Genomic DNA, 21,059 nt, shown 5'->3' with positions numbered 1-21,059 from the left:
GCATTGATTAATGCCTGGTTTTAAAATTAGTTAACTGGACTTGTAGCCATTATTTTGGGCTACAAGTCCAAAATAATGGCTGTGTGGCTGGACATCACAGCACGATCGAACTGTTATACCTAGGATTTATGTCGGCTAATGTGTGGTCTCTCAGGTTTTGAAATTATGGGCCGACAATCGGCCGACAACTCGTGTCGTGTGCGCTGGACATTACACTAAGGAAATGAGGAAGGGAGGGTCATTGGAGAGTACCGGAGTCAAGTCTTTTTTTCATTCAGTGTCATCAAGAGAAAGAAAAAAAGGCAGGAAGAGACGATAAAGCCGATAATTAAAATGAGGTCGATAGGTTTAATTTATCGTGCGATTAATTGATTGACCGTTTATCGCGACAGGCCTAACATCCACAACAATTAGCAGACCCTATAGCTTTCCAGCTTGCAACCAGAAAACTCTACTCAGGTTGTATGTCACTTCTAGAGCCAAGCGCCGACTTCTGCTAAATGGAAAACAGCACAACTCTGCTATTAAGACTTCAGCAACAAACAACCTTTTATTGAGCGCTACTTATACAGTCACAAGCTATCTTTGTCGAAGTAGACAGAGACATATCCCCTGGCCAATAAATTTCTGGTAACACTTTATTTGACGAGGTGAGCGTAAGCCTGACATGACACTGTCATAAACATAAGATAACAGCTGTCAAACATGAAGGAGTCCTCGTGGATGTTTATGACTTTTGTCATTTGGTAAATAGTGACACTCTGAATGCAAAGTTGACACTTTTAATGGACTTTTAATGTACACATTAATGCAAAGTACAACTTTGCATTAATAGTTTCATTTACCAAATGTCACTTCAAGACAACAGTTGTAAACATTCATAAAGGCTCCTTCCTGTTCATGACTGTTATGTCATGTTTATGACAGTGTCATATCAGTCTTATGCACACCCCATCAAATAAAGTGTTTAAAAAGTGCCTATAAAGAAAAAAAAACACCATTAGTTGATATTAAAATAATAAACATCTCTGAAAAATTAATGAAATAAATTTTGGCTGTGGAATATGAGTGAGTGATATGATCTTAACATTTGATCACAATATTTTATAATAGCTACTATTTTGATAGAGATATAAATGATAACGTATTGCATCTTTTTAGGTAACACCATTCATAGCGCCATGTAGTGCTGTAGAAAAATATTCTTATTTGTAATCAGCTCACTTCATATTTTTGAATTTACTGATATTTTTGATGCTTGTGAAGAACCCAAAAAACAACACATTTTAGTTTTTTTTTTTGTTTTGGTTTTTTTATACATTAACTGACATTTATTGTGACAATGATAAATCAAAATTCTTATAACAAAAATATTTAATGATAAATGTAAGTGATCATGGAATACAGATCTGAACTTTCATCAGAAATAATGTTTGGAAATGAGCAGCATTTACAGAAATTAAAACCCACAAAGTGTTTTGTTGCCACACTCACCCGGCTGAGTCGGGACACAGCCAAAGAAACGCATGTCTTGAACTCATCTGGATTCTTCTGGCTCAAACAGGTGATGAGAGAGATTGCTGCTGTCACAACACCCTGCATCCACAACAAAGAGCTCACAAATTTAGTGACCAATTACCGTTAACTGTGTCAACTCATTTTGATGCAACTTGCATCTAAACTCTTACCATGTGTTGGTCGTTGAGCAGGTGCACCACACGTGATGTCCATTCACCCATCAACACCAAGTCAGGAGATGTCTTATAGAGGCGCAGCAAACACAAGGCAGCCGACTGCTTAACGCTGTCCATCGTGTCCCTTTGGTTCACAAAAACAAAATGCATAAATAAATCAGATAATTGAGTTTTCACAGCAGATCATTAGCTGAAGGAGGAATGGCTTATCCTGCTCTCCCTCGTCCTTACTGATAACTTTACCTGCGCGTTATTTTAAAATCACAGTTTTTCAAATTATACTTACATTGTCAACATCATAATTGGGCTACTTCAAACCTAAGGACTGTCGAAGGCTTTATTTTTTATCTCTACTTTTTTCACTTCCAAGCTGACCCAAGGCAAGATACCGCTGGCCAACTCCGGGGACATTAGCAGTAATTATACTTTGTATTAACAAAGACTCCAATTGGCAGAAATAAAGATTCAGATTTTGCAGAGGAACATAGGTTGAACATAGGTTCAACTCTAGTAAGGACTCAAAACAACGACCAGCTCAGTATTATACAACATTTGCAGTCAATAGAAATGAAGATTCAACAGCTAGAGGTGAACTTTGAGGTAAACGCTGCCTGTGGAAATTAAACAACTCTTCCTCAAATCAACTGAGAACTCACATGCCCCACATCAAACAGCTCAACCTGAACTCTCTGGGAGTTAAGCAAGAAAAAAAAGTCTCACTTCGAATCTGACAAGACAACCAAGAGGGAAAATCCTTCATCTAGACCAGAGGTCTCACTCTCACGGCCCGTGGGCCAATTGCGGCCCGCAGGATGACGTCTCATGGTCCCCACCGTGATATGAAAGTATAACATTAGTGCGGCCCGCAGGATGACGTCTCATGGTCCCCACCGTGATATGAAAGTATAACATTAGTGCGGCCCACAGGATGAGCAGACCTCTGAAGGAAGTCTCACCCGCAGTTCCTCGTCATGGATGACATTCGGTGCTAGGCTAAGCTACACTGACTTCATGCACACTACACTTGTAACAATACTGTGGCGGATGATGGAACAGTCCGGTACCAGTTGAAACCAATATGTAGTGTACTTTTATTTTTCTCTTGCTTTTCTTTTCTTTTGTTTGTATTTCACCTAATTCATATAAAGCACTATGAATTGCACTGTTGCTGAAAATGTGCTATATAAATGAAATTACCTTACTTTACCTCTGAGGAAAACCTCGGCTTCAAACAGGTTTGATGTAAGATCAGCACATCCACCCCACAAAGTGAACACAAAGAAAACGAAAGAAATGCCAAAAGTGCTCATTGTTGGAAATGAGGCAGTAAATGTAATGAGTTATTTTTACAATGCTAAGAAGACGAGAGTAATTTTCTTCCCCAATGACACAGTGTCTGATATAACAGAGAAAATACTCTCTCTAGCCACTGATCAGCCAAATATTGACTCTAGTTATACATATTGGTACTAATGATCTGGCAAAACAAAGATCAGAGATTCTGAAAAAGAACTTCACCACTCTTCTGAACACTATTGGAAATCTAAAAATTAAGTTGTTTCTCAGTGGTCCAACTTCATCAACTCAATGGGGAGGCAAAAATTACTACAGATTGCTTATCATAAACAAATGGCTGAAAAAAGCGTGCTCTGCAGTGACCTTCCATAACCACAGAATTTTTTGGCAGCGTTTTCACCTCTCTGGAAGAGGCGGACACCATCTTAAAAAAACATGGGATAAAGCTACCATATTTTCTGGACCATAAGCTATACCAGATTATAAGGCGCACTCTCAATTATGGCGTCCATTTCTCTATTTAACCCATACATAAGGCGCACTGGATTATAAGACGCATGCTAAAACATACGGTCAACAAAAAAAAAAGTAATGGAAACAAAACAGTAAGTTTAGTTTAACTTTATCCGACTATGTAACAATACACGCGTCATTTTTTCTTCTTCTTCCACAAATCCATCAAAGTCCTCCTCTTCTGTGTCGGAATTGATCAGCTGGGCAATTTCGCCTTCAAACATGCCAGGTTCCCTCTCATCATTGTCGGAGTCAGACTCGTTGCCAGGTGGCTGTTCAGCAATGATGCCGACTTCCGCGAAGCTCGGACAACAGTTAAGGCAGATACATTAGCCCAGGCATCCACAGTCCATTCACACACAAGTGGCGTAACTCGCCCGGCGCTGCCTCCCCGTCTTAGTTAACGTGTGTTCGCAGTCTGTCATAAATCACCCCCACGCCGCTCGCAACTTCTGTTTGATCGCCCTGTTTACACCAATGTCCAGCGGTTGGAGTTCTTTTGTTAATTCTCACGGAATGACGTCAAACTCCGAATTAGTTTGTTTCACTTCCTTTTCCACTGTATCAGTGAGATGGGCACGCATGGAGTCGCAGATGAACAGGGTCAGTGATGCGTGGAAAAACCTATCTGGTTTTTACCGGAGGCGTATGCTGCAAAACTCGGACAACAATTCTCTGAATGGTTTATTGCTGCTGGTGTACGTACTGTACACTTTACACCTTGGTGTCAGGGACAGATTTTGGAATTCAGTGCACACATAAGGCTGATTTTTGAGAAAATTTAAGGCTTTTTAGGTGCGCCTAATAGTCCGGAAAATACAGTACTCACTGAAAACCCTTTTCATTTTATCAACAAGAACAATGTGATCTGCTTCACAAAAACAGCCTCAAGGACATCCGATTAGGATGCAACCCTCCAAGTATCAGGAATAAACAATTCCAAAACAAACTGACAAAACGTCAACCCCTCCTCCCCTCTACCGTGCTCTCCAATTCCTTCATTGCAGTCACATAACACTTATGAAGAAATGTCTGGACATGAGTTTCTCAAATTTATGGATGGAATGAACGAACATGTTCTCCTCGGTCTTCTCTTCTTAGTGCTCACATCTCGGCCTTTACTTCTTCTAAGCCACCTGACTCCTAGAGGATCCACCACTCTGTTCTTCTAAGGTGTGAAACTGGGATCCAGACATTTTGTTTAATTCAAAGTCACTTCACCACCCACGATGCCCTTCCAATATATGGAAGGGCATCAAGTCCATGCCAAATTACATCAGGGATGCACAATGCTTAAGGGACCCCTCACTGCCAGATGCACTCAATAAGTTCTATGCCCACTTTGAGGATCCCAACACCCTCTCAGCACCTGATGACATGCCCCTCTGTGTGACCACAGCAAATGTGAGGAAGAACCTCCAGGTTGCAGGACCTGACTACATCCCAAGGCGGGTACTGAGGGACTAAGCACATCAGCTGTCTGAGGTGTTGGTGGACATCTTCAACACCTCACTGTCACTGGCTTCAGTCCCCACCTGCATGAAGACTACCACTATCGTCTCTGTGCCCAAGTGCTCCACAGTGACAGGCCTGAGTGACTACTGACCTCAACATCAGTAGTCATGAAGTGCTTCAAGAGGCTAGTCATGACCCACATTAAAGACTCCATTGATGTCACTGTGGATCCACATCAGTATGTCTACAGAAAGAACTCCACTTTTGACTTTGTAGTTTAATGTCTTTAAATTGGGCCTCTGTCTCTTTAAAAACTCCTGCTCTTTCTGAAACCTTCAGGAAGTCATTACAACATCACTCCTCTATTAATCTTGTAGTGATTTTGTTTTTTTAACCAGCTTTGTACTGAGAAGTAGCTTACATAATGAGCTCAGCGGATACATGGTTCCACCAGGTGTTTCCTAATTGCTGCAGGCTAGAGTGAAGGAGATGTCTGGGAGAGTTGCGATGGAGGGGTTCTGTGTGAGGCGGAAGTTTGGAAACTGCAGCTCCAGGGAAGAGGGAGAATCAAATAGATGTGTTTTTGATGAGGAATAACATCATAACATGATGTAAACCTCAAAAAAGTCGATTGTACTAAGACAACCAAACGTTTCAGTTTATTTCAGCTTCCTCCCATATCCCACCCTTAACCAGACTCACCCAGCCACCAAGATGCGAGGGATCTCACTGGCAAAGGCCTCAGCCATCTCCCGGCTGCCCACGTTGGCGATGCAGTGAAGTGCCAGGCACATGAAGGTTGGATTACGGCTGGACAGGTCATTCTTGATGGCGTTATTGATCAAACGAATCAGTTCACTGTTGCTGTTCACCAGCACTGAGATAAACAGATAGCCCTGGAGAGAGAGACACAGCAGATGACCATTCAAGTTTAGGGCTGCAACTAATAAATTATTTTAGTAAATTGATTATTCTGATAATTTTTAAAAATGGCAGATTTTTCATTTCACCAATTAAGCTTTTTTTAAAAATACAATATTAGAAATTAAAAGAAATACACAAATAGTCAGTTTCTAATTTAAAGGAACAAATATCTCAATGCATAAAATGTGATTCAGCATTCATTTAGTGAATGTGAACCAGGTGAAGCTAAAGCTGCCACTTGGATTTTGGCTAACTTGTATTTCCAGACAGGGTGTTTTTTGTTTTGTTTTTGTTTTATCTTAAATGCAAAATGTAAATGTATTTTCTACAGTTTTGGCTTAATTATTGCTCTGACTGTGTTAATCTTTTAGCAAGCTCACTTCTTCTTGAGTCTGTAAACTTAAGTTAATTTATTGATTACTAAATTAGTTGATTTAGTCCATGGGCCAGACCATTTTTTGGTCTCTCTCAGGGTGGCAAAGTCTTTTCATATTTTTTTTTAAATGATACATGTCTCTAGACAATATTTTGATATGGCAGCCCTTCCAAAGTAGGCGAGTCATAGTTATCAGCTCATAAAGTTAACAACCTCTCTGGACAAATTCTGCTTTTTTGGAGACTTTTGTTATAAGTCTGATGGAAAATTCCCAAGGGAAGGGTTGATGAGAGGTTCTGTATGCAACTGGGGAGAGCTGTGTGAAGCCGACACCCCACTCACGTCGAAAAATCCAGCAAATACTCTGAATGGTTAGTGCTCCGTATGTGCAGGTTTGTGCTGTTAAAATTTTTGTTTGTGCAGTTTTGGTTTCCGAGTATTAAAAATAATTTTATAGGTCATCCAGAGTTCACCATCCCCCCCCCCCTTGCTCCAAAACAAACCAAAGTGGGCTAGTTCGTTAGTGCTCCGTGTGTGCAGGTTTGTGCCGTTAAAACTGTCATTTGTACGGCTTTCGTTTTCGAGATATTTAAAGTTATAATTTTGGCCGATGACGTCACCATCCCTCCATCTTGCTCCAAACATCAACATTTTTGCTTTACCGCTGTTGCGTCGCCGCCACCAACTGGTATGTAGTGTGGACCACAATGTCATCCAAGTGTTAGATTATACAAATGACTAAATCGGATTTTACTTTATTTGGTGCTTTCAGAGTTTAAGATTCAGCCGATCACATTCACCCAATTAAGGGACAATTAATTTAACCTGCTGCAGGCTGTACTTTCTGTTTTAGTTCTTTGTTGGTTGTCTTCCAGCACATTCCTGTCACGCAAGTCATGTTTTTGGTGTCGTTTTTATGCAATTGATGTTGCTATATTTTTGTAGAAAAGGGACTATAAGTCATGGCATAATTAATACAGTTAGAGTAAGATTCACCCTAATTGGGTGAATGTGATCAGCTGAATCTTAAACTCTGAAAGCACCAAATAAAGTAAAATCAGATTTAGTCATTTGTATTGTATAATATAATCCTTAGGTGACATTGTGGTCCACACTACATACCTCTGTTACGTGGCGGCGACGTAACAGAGGTAAAGCAAAATTTTTAATGTTTGGAGCAAAATGGGGGCGGCTGATGACGTCATCGGCCAAAATTATAACTTTTAATATCTCATAAGGGAAAGCTGCACAAACAATAGTTTTAACGGCACAAACCTGCACAAATGGAGCACTAACGAACTAGCCCACTTTGGTTTGTTTTGGAACAATATGGGGGGAAGGTGACGTCATCTGCATAAATTATAACTTTTAATATCTCAGAAACCAAAGCTGCACAAATGAAAATTTTAACGGCACAAACGGAGCACTAACCATTCAGACTATTTACTGGATTTTTGACGTGGGTGGGGTGTCAGCTTCACACAGCTACTGGGGAGTTATAGGAAGCAGTGTGTGTGTTTGTTTTTTCATTCTCACATCAAGAATCTCAAAGGTCATTCTTTCCTTCTCAAGTTCTGTGCATCCTTCTGTGCAGTCCCATTCTGTTTAGGATCCTGCTCAGAGTGTGCATACTGTTTCAACCACAATGCAAAACAGAATCACTATCTCTCCATGTTTACCATGTCAAGCATGAGGGAAAACTTGACCAACTCCTGTTAGCCAGTGTATTAGCCTTCTTTATGCCTGCACAAAAAGCATACTACCGCCACATCCTTGTATAAACAAAATTATTACGTTTATACAAGATACGCATCACGTTTTTACAAGATAACTATCATGTTTAAACAAGATAACTATCACGTTATAAGGTAAAACATTTTCCTCCGTGATAGCAATACGCTTCCGTATGATTGACACCATAATTAATTTACTACATTTCTTTTAACCCAGTGGTAATACAGCAGGAGTTAACACATGCGTTAAGTTTTGGAGTGGGGTGATCATGATTTAACAGCGCTGGTAGCAGCTTGTCTCTTTGAAGAATGAACAGCAATGAATAAGAGAGAAACTGTGCCGCTGTGGTCAGCTTTCTGACAGAGCTGCAGTTTAGCGCCTACAATGCAAGACATCGCAACTACATATTAGCTTGTGATGTGAATTTTTCTTTTTCCATTGGATTAAAAATAAATGTACAGTTAATGTATGGCTATTGGTTTACATCTTTTGACTGCACTGCCTAAATCCAAAAGGTTGGACATTAAAAACAAAGTGCCCGAATGTAATTATATAAAAACAGAGAAATAATCAGCTGATCTGAGTCTTTATCATTATGTTTGGTCTAGCAAACTGGGTTAAACAAATAACCCGCAAAATTATTTAAGTCTTCGAGCTGCGATGTGGTTCTGCTCTCGCTGTTGAACCGCTGCTACGCTACAGGTAGTAATATTTCACAGACGGAGCGCCGCTTCTGCTCCACCTGGTAGTGACTCTCACACCGAACCTCTGCTTAAAGCTGCATCATCTAACTTAAAAAATAAATTCTACCTACATATTAAAACTTTCGCTGTCCTAACATGAGACATATAATCTCTGAAAAAATAATGGATCTCCTCCCTGCTCTGCATAATTACTCCGCTCAGTCAGAAACAGCCAATCAGAACTAGCAGTAATCAGTTAGCCGCCATGCTATCAGGAAGGTTTTATTCAGTAACTCTGGATTGTTTATTGTAATGGATCCTGTATTTGCCTTTAATGTTAAGTTTTATACTTGAATTTTTTTGGCAATGTTGAGAGGTTTTATTTTGACTCTTTGCATTATTTAGCCTCTTCAGAGCCTTCATATGTTATCAGTCTGTTGAAGATAGTATTATCAATAGCAGTACAATTTGCACAATGCCTGTTTTGTTGAGTTTTCTTCTTGGAAAAAGTTATTAAAAACAAGTTTGTGTCTAAATTAAGGTAAATTCATGGTTCCTTTTTCCACATAATGTAACCGGTAGTGTTTATGATTAAAAAAAACAAATAAATAATTATGTGATCGGTATCGGTAATCGGCCCTCATGGGTGATCGGTATCGGCAGGAAAAAACCTGCCGATACCGGCAGTCAGAAGAGATGTGCAAGTTGTGCACATCTCTACCGGTTAGTGCACAACTTGCCAGCAGAAAAGCACCTTAAGTTACCTTGGATATTTAATTCCATTTTCTGAGATAGTAGATAGATAGTATCTGGTAACTGCTCTGTTTATAAAATTAAACCTTTGGTTCCTCCAGGTGTCTTATCTTTATTACAGGCACACTTTTCTGTAATGGAATATTTCCGAATAGACTGATGATACTCAGATGGTGAAGAACCATATCTCATCTGAAAAGAAAACACAAGCCGTCAACTCTATTTCAAGGTCTGCAACCCTAAACCAGAATTTGACATAGTAAGGGTGGTTCCTTGTTACAGCCCTAGTGGTATACTCGCACTGAGCCTACCATGCAATAATGTTTCTATGGCATGGGCTACATGATGGTAGCCTAGGACGGAAAAACTCACAAAATCTGATAAATAGGCCTATGTACAGCATAAGAAGACACCAAACAGTATATTATAGACCTATGATAAATGCTCATACCATGAGCCTAAACTGGATACACATGAATCTCAAAAAACAGAATTTGTCCAAAGGGGTAGTTAATGTCATGATAACTATCACGCAGCTACTTTGGAAGGGCTACCATACCAACATATTGTCTAGAGACATGCATCATTTAATAAAAAATATGGGCAGACTTTGCCACCCTGAGAAGGACCAAAATCTCAGGGACGTCTGGCCCATGGACTACAATGTAGAAATCATTGACGCACTTGGTCATTTGCACTTGGAAATCTCACATTTGATCAGGAAGCCCAATTTAGACAGAAGTATAAATAATTTTTTACAAATTCATGTTAAGACACTTTTTTCTCCTACAAAAACCATTATGCAAATTGTAATCATGTTTTTAAAAGTAAGTCATTTAATTGCTTATTTTCTTTGGTAGCTATTCTAAATTTTAGAGTTTTTATTAATTATAATACTTTATTTATCCCCAAAGGGGAGGGAAATTTGCTTGTCCCACCATAGCAGACAACAAAAATTAAAAATAGTATTAAAACCTGGCTGTGGCGACACAGAGCCAATCATAGCATTTCATGCAAAGAGATGAAATGCTCTTTGCATTTCTTACTTTTGTGTTCTAACCCAAAAGTTAACATTTTTGTGCTAGAACACTTTAACCCAAAAGTGTTCTTAACAAAAACAACTAACAAAGACAGATGGATTATCTTTTGTAATCCCTTTACTTAAAAAAATATAAAATATTGATGATGCATCAATTAAAATGTCCAAGTACTAGTTTTGTCCTCCAATAATATTGTTTATAATGCATGGATGGTTTCCACATTTCCTGAAAAGGATCTAAAAGAAATTTGTCTCAACAGCAATTTACTATGGCGGACAAAACCCAATCCACCAATAAGAAGGATGGTGACTCATCCTTTTTCTGCCTACTCAACATTTCCTGTTCCTGAGAAAACTGTCCAGAACCAAATTAGGAAATGGCTACAAACAAGCAGTTTAACTTGTACATTTGAGCACAAACCACATTATGTGTTGCTTATGTATCTCAATCACCAATCATTAATTTGGTGTAAAATAAAACTGCAGTTGTTGAGGTTTCTTCACAATGACCATCACAACTAAACATCAAATTTTAACCAACTTTTCATAAAAAATACTAAATTCATTCTTAAATAAAATGTTTCCACAGAAAGTTTTAACTTTATGCTGGTGAAAAACATAAAACTTCCCTGCAGCCACACGGTTCTAGGGTCCTTCTGTGTAATTTAAAATCTCTGCTCTTGATGTCAAAATGATAAGAAATCAACAACAAATGACTTACGATCTGTTTCTCTGTGTACTTGTTGGAGCTAAGTAAATTGACTGCCTCCATGTGTCCAAAATCAATATCATGGCCCAGCAGGAAGATGAAGAGCAGCTTGCAGACATATTTCTTCTTACTGTAACCATCCAGAGCCTTGTCACCTTTGAACTTCGAGCGGATGTTGGCAAGCTCCTTATTTATCCGTTTGATTTCAGCCTCCTTGCTCTTACCTGAGAGACGGAAAAATGTACCACAGTTTCATTATCAGAAAGGTAGCCATGAGTAATCTGGTTATAAATTAAATCTCTTACATTCAAGAAAAAAAAGCTAAAACATTTTAAATCATCACTTCTTGAGCAGAAAGAGCCCCGTTTTTAAAATTACAGAAAATGCAGAATACATCCCAGAATGTGAAAGCTAGCATTCTGGGATGCTAGCCCCAGAATGCTAGACACCAGCATTATCCCAGAATGCATTTCTGGGGCCCCTAGCATTCTGGTATAATGCTAGAGGCATTATCCCCTAGCATTCAGGAGCTAGGGGCCCCAGAATGCCCCTATACATGCATATATAAAAATATATGGGGACTAGAATGCTAGTCCCCAGAATGCTAGGGACTAGCATTCTGGGGCTTTATATTTATGTTATATGTTATATTTTGGAGGGATTTATATTTTAAATCCCTCCAAAATATAACAATAGGTGTCACAGCTATACTAGCTGACAGTGGTGCCCAGTGGGTGAGGTTCTTATTTTTTCAGCTATAAAAGAACACGATGTGTTTTCTCTGTAAAAGTAATGCACCAATTTCACAAATGGTTACTGGGGAATTTCAGTCAAAATACTATTTATATCAGTGTTATCACAACAAATGTTCACTTTAAATCTGCTAGCTTACCAGCCCTCAGCCTCAGTATAAGTCAATCCAAGTCAGGCTTCACATAAGTTTCAGGGCATCTTATTTACTGAACAACTCTGACAATGACTATGTTTTTCATAACATTTTACAAGAGAACAAGCCTCAGAACATCAAAGTCATGTTTCTATTTCCCACAGCTAATCAAAAATCCCAATGACAGGAGTCAACAACCTTAGCTAAGTCAAAGAGCCAATGCAAGGTAAATAATAAGCAGGTACACTGTTGTGCAAAAGCCACTAAGAGCCTCCCAAAATATGCCTTTGGCAAAAACAGTGCTGAAGATGAGGAGAAATCAGATTGCTTAGAGACATTTTAGCTTCATTTATAAAAATTCTGAGCCTTGGATTGCAAATAATTCTCCTAGCAAAAACAAACTATTACTATGTTTAATCTGAATATATATATATATATATATATATATATATATATATATATATATATATATATGTATACACATAATGTCTTTATATATGCAAATATACACACACATATAGACACAAATATATAATATTTTACAAAAGTCAGACAATAGCAAATCACTGCTCAAGGAAAATAAATGAAAACAAATGGCAATGTCTACATAAATTCATGGATAAGGAGACTCTTCAGGGACATCAAGAAGTCACTAAAGAGAACCAGGAATAATGCAGAAAACGACAAGCAATTGTTGTTTGAAATGTAGCTTCATAATAAACTACTGCACATAATTACAACAATGCTGCTTGAAATAGTTATTCATCATGTTTTTCATAATATTGCATTCATCATCGATTGCCTCCATTATCCTGAAACTATGTTTCCTAGCTCTGATAAATGTTGTGGAAATCAGAATTACGCAGTTTATGCTCCACTCCTCATGACTGCCAATTGACCCATTACGTTGTAAAAATTGGATGTTTTTGTTGATGGGTGAATGAATTTTTTTTTTTTTTTACCATGATTGCTTCAGGCTCCTAAAAATTACACATTTCAATCAAATTCAAAATGAGATAATGTAGGAAATTAATCATTTGGAAATCTCTCAGTTCAAACAGACTTCTCCAACAACATGGATTATACATAGGGGCTAATGTTTACATCAGTAATGCTTACTACTTGAACCAGGCTAGGGATGTCCAAGTCCAGGCCAGAATTTTATATCATTTAGTTGTGTTTAAAACAGAAAGCACTTAGGCACAACTGGATGAGGCTAATCTCATGCTGAAAGCTATTTTAGAACACCAACAGGAATTATAAACATTACCTATGTCTTTATTTAGAAATAATTATTTAGAAATCATTTACAAAAAAAATTAACAGCTTGTGATATACTTTACATGTACATGTTCTGTTTGATAAGTAGGATAAACGGGATATGTGACTGAATTGATTTTTTTTTTTTCAAAGTGCCTAGAGACCAGTTCGTTCTGAACTGGCATTAAATAAACTAAACTGAATTACATTTTGTGGATAGATACTTTGTCCCAAAACTTGGAACATGTATTAAATTTTTTTTTATAAAATTGTGACGGGTTGAATGCATCTTAATTAATTGAGGGGAAAAGTCATGTCGGGGTGATTTAATCCTTCATTCAATAAAAACAGACCTGTGCACCTGACACGGGCTGCTAATGCTTCAAGACGGCAGTCCCATGTTTTATAAACTCAGAAAATCAAGAGCCTTTCAATTACACTGAAGCATTAGACCGCATTAAGTGACAGGTGTGGTTGTATAAAGGTTACGTTTAAAGTAACATTTGAGTATAGTTATAGCGTGTGAAGTAATGTGACACCACGTCACTTCACAGAGTCTCCGTAAAACCAACCAACTGAAGTGTAAACCTGTGCGGTCGGGATTAAATGAAACATATCAGCAAGCAGATCAAAGTAAAACCACTTACAGTTTCTAATGTCCGAGATGAAAACGGCTAACCCGCGCATTCCATCTCCCTTCGACACAGCCGGCATTTTTGCAGATTCCTTTCCTCACTCCGGCCTTCTCTGGAAAAATAAGCCGATGCTGGACAGCCTTTCAAGCTGGACTGGAGTGGAAGATGGCCAACTTAACGTTCAGAAGGAGCTAGCTAATTTGCTCGTCCAGTCGCTCCTCGCAATTCGGCAAATAACACTTGTCCAACTACAGACTGTATGTTTGACGGTGGCTAGTCCAAGTAGCATTTGCTAGATTCACTGGACAGAGAGGAAGCGTCCAGCAGCAAGACAGGTTAACGCTTTCCTTGTTAGCTGGCTTGTTTCCGCTAGCTCTGACAAGCTAACGTTATTTCATTCAAACCTCACCTCGCTCGGGCTAGAAGTGATGCGCAACACCAAGAAGAACAAGCCGTTGAGCTTAAAAATATCTACTAGTTGGATGTCTTGGAGATGAAAGCAGACAGGCGTGTTGGTATGAATATCGACTGAAAAATGATGTTAAGTTTATTCGACTCGCGAGGACCGTTAAGCTAGTTCAGCAGCTAGCTGGCTAGCTATATCATTCAAAAACAGCAAAACATCACCAGCTGACCCGAATAACTCGGCAGGTTTTAACTTGCCACGGAACGATAGAAATCTGCGGTACTGCCTGTTTTTGATGTCGTAAGTGTTGACCTCAGTGTGGTGTCCGTTGTAATTCACCAGCTTCCACTCACGGTCGGAAGGCTCGTGACAGAAAAACAACGTGGCCGCGCGACGCAGCCGTGAACGTGCACGCTATTAACAGCCAACGGGGCACGATGGAAAGCTCTTAAAGCTAGCTGCGTGAAGCTGACACCCCACCCACGTCAAAAAATCCAGCAAATAGTCTGAATGGTTAGTGCTACGTTTGTGCAGGTTTGTGCCGTTAAAAATTTTGTTTGTGCAGTTTTGGTTTCTGAGATATTAAAAGTTATAATTTTGGCCGATGACGTCACCGTCACCCTATCATGTTCCAAATCAAACCAAAGTGTGGGCTACTTCTTGTAATTCTTCAGATTCTCAGCTGTTGTACAATGTGTACATTTTGTTTTGAACTTCAATAAAGACTTAGAACAAGAAAAAATGTGTCTCATTTCAAGAAATGTTTTAAGATAGCAATGTTTTTTCACGAACGTAGCTTCTCTCCACAATAATTGAATCCTGCTAATAAAGGACATGCAGCCTGACCCTAACGTAATGTGTATAACCTGTTCAACTGTGCTTTGATTTCGGAGGTGGTCTGAAGAATTATATTCACATTGTTGATGTACTGTCTGCTGATTATGCAGCAAACGTGTAAAAAAATTACATGAGCCTATAACTGCCAATTTGCTAGTTGAGCATTAATTTGATTTTACCTTGTTCAAAAATCAAAATCGGGGTTGAAAAAATTCCAAAAATGACTTATTCAAAACGATTTGAGACCGCTAGAATATTAACGAGAGGTTGAAATTACACTTGCTCTGCAAAACAAGATCGGGGGGGGAGGAGCCTCACTACAGTGTGGGTGGAGCCAATCCCAGTTGTGTGAGAACTATGTCAAAGTTCGCAAAACATGTGGAGCTTTTCAAAATCCTTGAAGCCCATACACATTTAATGTAAGAAATTGGATGAAACTGCACAAACGAAAATTTTAACGGCACAAACCTGCACAAACGGAGCACTAACGAACTAGCCCACTTTGGTTTGTTTTGGAGCTATATGGGGGGATGGTGACGTCATCGGCCAAAATTATAACTTTTAATATCTCAGAAACCAAAACTGCACAAACGAAAATTTTAACGGCACAAACCTGCACAAACGGAGCACTAACCATTCAGACTATTTGCTGGATTTTTTGACGTGGGTGGGGTGTCAGCTTCACGAGCCGGTCAAAAGCTCTTTGGGATCTTAGCAGGATTCGAGGCCTCTTCCAGATACCATACCTGGATGGTATGATGTATGGAATCTTATTTTTAAATACGTTTTTTTTATTTTTATGTATTCCTACTTGTACTCAGACTTTGAGAAACATTTATTTATTTATTTATTTATTTATTTATTTATTTACTTACTTACTTACTTACTTATTCAGCCTTGACGGTTGAGTAATTTGAGTCTGATACGTGTTTTAAAAAAAGTACTTTTTAAAAGTACATTAAACAATATCTTTTGTCCCCAGGGGTGAAAGTAGTTTTAAATTCTTGGGGGTACTATGAAAAAAAAAATAAATAAATAAATAAATAAATAAAATAAAATAAAATATATATATATATATATATATATATATATATATATATATATATATATATATATATATATATATATCAGGTTTTTTCCTGCTGATACCGATACCGATCACATAATTATTATTTTTTTAATCATAAGCACTACCGGTTACATTATGTGGAAAAAGGAACCATGAATTCACCTTAATTTAGACAAAAACTTGTTTTTAATAACTTTTTCCAAGAAGAAAACTCAACAAAACAGGCATTGTGTAAATTGTACTGCTATCAGTAATACTATCTTCAACAGACTGATAACATATGAAGGCTCTGAAGAGGCTAAATAATGCAAAGAGTCCAAATAAAACCTCTCAACATTGCCAAAAAAATTCAAGTATAAAACTTAACATTAAAGGCAAATACAGGATCCATTACAATAAACAATCCAGAGTTACTGAATGAAACCTTCCTGATAGCATGGCGGCTAACTGATAACTGCTAGTCCAACACATTCTCACTCCCAACTAGTCACAAATTGACGCTTGGGCAGGTACCCTCGGCTTCACATGTTGACGCGGAGGGTACCCCCTTTGCGTCAATATGTGACGAGAAGGGTTCTCTCATTGAATGCTGTACGGATCCCTAAGCGTCCGAAACTGACGATCTAGGAACGAATAAGATGACGAGTCTATTCTATTTTTTAAAAAAACCTTTATTTACAATTTATGTGCTAGTTTGAACAGGATATTAAGAATATATACTACAAATACATGTCAGACGTATCGGTCATAAGACTTTAATTCGGTATTTAAAAATAACTCAGTAAAATATAAAACCGGTGGGTTTTCGTTGTGGTTTTTGTTAGCTTGATTTAAAAGCTTTTTTTTTTTATTTACCAACTATTTTTGTGTATGATATCAATGATTTACACCAAATAAATGCAAGAAAAATTAAGATGCATTTTCTTTTGTGATAGCATGCAAACTGTTCTGTAAACGTTTAATATTTTTGATTGAAATAATAAAAGGACGGATCCCACAAAAACCCAAGAAGAAGAATAAGCTGACGTCATCATATGCGACACTTACACTCCGGTGAGTAAAAATCTGCACCTGTCAAAATGTTTTTGTACTCTAAAACCAAAAATACTTCAAAGTGTCACGTTATAAAGTTACTGATGGTAGTTTTAGGACTTACTGGCAGTAGGACTGTGATGCGAATGATTGAAGACACGTTTATAGCATTTTTTTTTTGCCGGAAAATATACGGTGGAAGCTAGCTAAATTAGCCTCTTGGAGGCTAATTGTACCTGTACACTGTACCTGTGCTTAATACGTTTAATTAACCATGATAAAGTCACATAATAGTGTTTATAGTCGTGCTTGTTGTTGCCACTTTGTAAAATTGGAGGGTTGCTAAAAACATCAGTGCCCCTAGGCTGTGATGATCTTTAAAGTTTTGTTTATGAACCCTGTCTGAATACACTGATTGCAGCTAGGTCATTTACTTGAATTAAAAATGAACTTGCATCAGTGCAGGCACATTTCTTTCCTCCTGTCTGTTATTTATTGCTGTTACAAGCCAGATGAAGAGAAGTAAAGAGCTGAGAACCTGATCTTTGAACAGACAGATACCATAGGTCAGTAGCAGCCTGGGATGCTTACTGAGGAGCATCCAATGATGATACCAGAGAACCAGGAAGATACTGTGCTAGTGCTTGATCTTGTTCCTGTTTCTCTTCCTGTTGTCCCATCCTCTCAGACTTTTCAGGAGAAGAAAAGACCTAGAAGCACCTTTCCAGCTGCCTCTCTTCCCATTCCGTCATCCCATAGATCAGCCACATCTGCATTCATGTCACCTGTGACCATGCTGTCTCCTTAACTCAGGGTAGACTATAAGAAGAGAAAGCATAAGTTTTGTTTTCTTTACATTCATGCATCCAACATGTCAACCTCTTTAGCACGATTCGTACCTGTGGAGATCCCAGTTAGAATTTGTGATTGTCCATCAGACTTTTGAGGATCAAACCAGGACAGGCAGTCACTGTGGTGATGCTCAATGGTATGAATAACAATTCTTTGGATGACTCAAAACCAAAATATAAAAAACTATATTATAAAAAAATTAAATAACTGTCTACTTTGGCTGTGTGAGTACTTTGACATATATATCCCAGAAGGGCCGTCTGACTCCATTCTTGAGTGCTTATGTTCTTCACCATTTTGGTGGAACTGGTTAAACACATTTGAATCAAATGGCTGAGGTACCACCTCATTCATTCAGCATTCAGATCATATGAAGTCCTGGTAACATCAACATTTATTGAGTGAGATGTTTTGTGCCAGAGAAACACCTAAAACCTGAAAGACGCCTAACCTATTCTTGATGCCTGGTATTTGAACACCTATGTCCTATTTTATGTTTTCTTTTTTTATCTCTCATTTTAAGTCAGACAGGTAAGATCTCGGCTGACAGCTTCCTGAAAATATTTTTGAGTGGGAAGCCATAATATATGAGTTGGATAAAATGTTAAGGAAGGATCCCTTCAAGTGTCAAGTTTGTACCCCAGATGTGCTTTCAGTTTCAGTGGATGGAAACTGCAAGTATTACCATTTAAAGAATCCAGCAAGGTATTGTAAAATGTGTACAATATAACAATTATTTGTATATGTTAGTGATGTTCACTACCTTTGGACTATAACACCTCATGAAGTGTATTTTATTGCTTGTTTTTCAGATTGGACGAACAGGCTATATTTCAGGACCTTTTCATAGCCAAGGATGAAAACATAGAAAAATTTGTGGACTGTATACATAAATCAACCAAAAATGTAAGACTGCAGATTGTAAATGTATAATAACAGTAACCTTTTAGCCTTTTAGCCTGACTGAATTGTATGCATTCTAGATTTTGTGGTGGGCAATGGTCAGCAGCCAGGGAGATCTCTCACAGATCCAGCAGCAAACTGGATGAGGAGGCTTGGAGCTAGCGGTGTGTATACATGGAGTGCTGACTAGTGCTCTTTGAGATAGTGTATGAGATATTTGCATAACCCTTGTTCTTTCAACAAAGGCTGGCCAACAGACAATCACTTTTTTCCATGGATGTAACATGCAAGTACTGGCCAGATCTTGAAAACTAACAAAAAGCTGTCCTGAGCTCCAACACCTGCTTAAAATGAAGCCATTTCTCTCAATTTTCCATGGCAAAGCCCATGAATGCAAGTAAGGAACACTGACCAGGCATTGAATAACCTTGCTGGTACATACTGAATAAAGATCTTTGACACAGTTGATGTTGTTTGTGCATGTTTGTGCAGACACAGATGGACACAAAGCTTGTGCCAAGGCTCATCGCAAGATCAGAAAGGAGAAAACATCTTAGCATCGGCTTTAGAAGATGTTGGTCACTTGAAGACTGATACAGACACAGAAGTTCTGTCTTTGGAAGAAATCCTGTCCGGTGACACAACATTGCCATGGCAGCAATCACACAGTGGTAAGTAAACATACACTAATATGTTTTATACTGTAATCATACCTGACAGATAATGTGACTAGATACTCCAGGTGTTTACCTAAACTTACAAATTTAAACTTTTACTGAGTTGATTTGTCCTTTTCATAAATTTATGTCAGACTCTCAGTCTTCACACAAAAACAAGGGCAATCGATGACATCATGATAGTAAAGAGACTGGAAGAGGAAAAGAGGATCCTTGTTGATGGACCATCATTGGAAATCTCTGTCATCCTATGAAGACAATCTAAAGGAGTTTCCCGCCTGTAATTGGGAGGTAAATTTAAAAGCATGTTTTTAAGTAATGCATAATCATACCAAAAGTTAAAGCATCTAAATTTTGTATTTTTATTTTTATTTATGTTCAACTTTAAAGGTTTGTCCTGTGCCCTAACTGACGAAGGTCCAAGAGGTCTCCAGAGCATCATCCTCAGAGAGCTGCAGCACCAACAGATGAAGCTGCAGGCAACAGAGTATTATCTACAGCAGGGGAGCCCAAAAGTGGATCCTCAAGGGCCTGCATCATGCATGTTTTAGTTCTCTCCCTTGTTTAACACACCTGCATCAAATGATGTCTCATTAGAAGGGCTAAGAACATTGACAAGCTGAAAAGGGAGAGAATAAAACATGCAGGATGCCGGGCCACTTGGACCGACTTTGGACACGCCAATCTACAGACTTTGTCAGGAGCAGAGAGTGTTACCTTTGACAACGACTTCAGTAGTGACTGATAATACACAAAGAGACACCTTACAATTTGTTCTTGTGCTATCATGTTTTCAAATGGGCAGTGTTTTATCTTGTTGATTCTTTTTTTTTATTTGTTTGTGCCTTTGTACTTTCTAAAAGGGCTGTAATTACTTCCACAGGCATGTCATTGAGTGTGTTTCTTTTTCACTTATGTTTCTGCACATCTGGTGTATTTTCTAGGTAATAATAAGATAAATTGTAGTTAATTTAATAGTTTGTTACTATTTTTACTTCAAGTGGAATAATAACACCTGTGCTTATGTTGACCTGTTAAAAATGGCAACAATACTATGTTAAGAGGTCTCACTGATTCTGTAGTAACTAACATAGCCAAGACATCTTTTTGGATCTTCTAATTTTATTTTATTTTTTTATTAATATGTGCAGCTCTGACTTATTTCTTAATCCAAAGAATGCACAAAGTGTGTACTGGTGGAACAATTTATTATCCTTGGTCAATTGAATGCAGTTCACTTTGTCTGTCAATGTTTTTTATTAAAAAGAAATAAGTAAAATAAAATTTCAGTACTTGTCAAAGGGATCTTTTAATGCGGCATTCAGG

At 38.2% G+C, this 21,059-nt stretch overlaps 1 protein-coding gene and 1 long non-coding RNA gene across 9 annotated transcripts in view; one reads left to right on the top strand and one right to left on the bottom strand.

Annotated features, from left to right (window-relative positions):
• ap2a1 (adaptor related protein complex 2 subunit alpha 1) overlaps positions 1 to 14,733 on the bottom strand; it is a 43,361-nt gene extending 28,628 nt beyond the window's left edge. For 2 of the 3 annotated variants that reach the window (XM_081609649.1, XM_081609650.1), the window contains exons 1-5: positions 13,970 to 14,732; positions 11,189 to 11,400; positions 5,661 to 5,854; positions 1,689 to 1,818; positions 1,495 to 1,596 (exon numbers count right to left, since the gene is read on the bottom strand). In XM_081609649.1, the coding sequence (XP_081465775.1) occupies positions 1,495 to 1,596; positions 1,689 to 1,818; positions 5,661 to 5,854; positions 11,189 to 11,400; positions 13,970 to 14,036 (705 nt within the window). In that variant the 5' untranslated portion in view covers positions 14,037 to 14,732. Of the gene's footprint in view, positions 1 to 1,494; positions 1,597 to 1,688; positions 1,819 to 5,660; positions 5,855 to 11,188; positions 11,401 to 13,969 lie in introns of all 3 variants that reach the window. The other variant, XM_081609648.1, reaches the window with a different exon arrangement.
• A 131-nt stretch (positions 14,734 to 14,864) lies between these two features.
• Positions 14,865 to 21,059, top strand: LOC145552443 (uncharacterized). Of its 6 annotated transcripts, XR_014088498.1 has the most exons (9): positions 14,865 to 15,960; positions 17,256 to 17,322; positions 17,990 to 18,858; positions 18,966 to 19,059; positions 19,137 to 19,220; positions 19,302 to 19,453; positions 19,549 to 19,727; positions 19,868 to 20,024; positions 20,124 to 21,059. It is a non-coding gene; the product is annotated as an uncharacterized LOC145552443 (long non-coding RNA). The 6 variants fall into 6 exon arrangements; XR_014088497.1 differs by lacking the exon at positions 14,865 to 15,960 and having other exon boundaries at positions 16,345 to 17,322; XR_014088499.1 differs by lacking the exons at positions 14,865 to 15,960; positions 17,256 to 17,322 and adding an exon at positions 17,329 to 17,867.

This window comes from Poecilia reticulata, chromosome 8 (genome assembly GCF_904066995.2).
Source record: "Poecilia reticulata chromosome 8, P_reticulata-male-v2, whole genome shotgun sequence".
NCBI lineage: Eukaryota > Metazoa > Chordata > Actinopteri > Cyprinodontiformes > Poeciliidae > Poecilia > Poecilia reticulata.
This window is presented reverse-complemented; position numbering and strand designations above follow the sequence as displayed.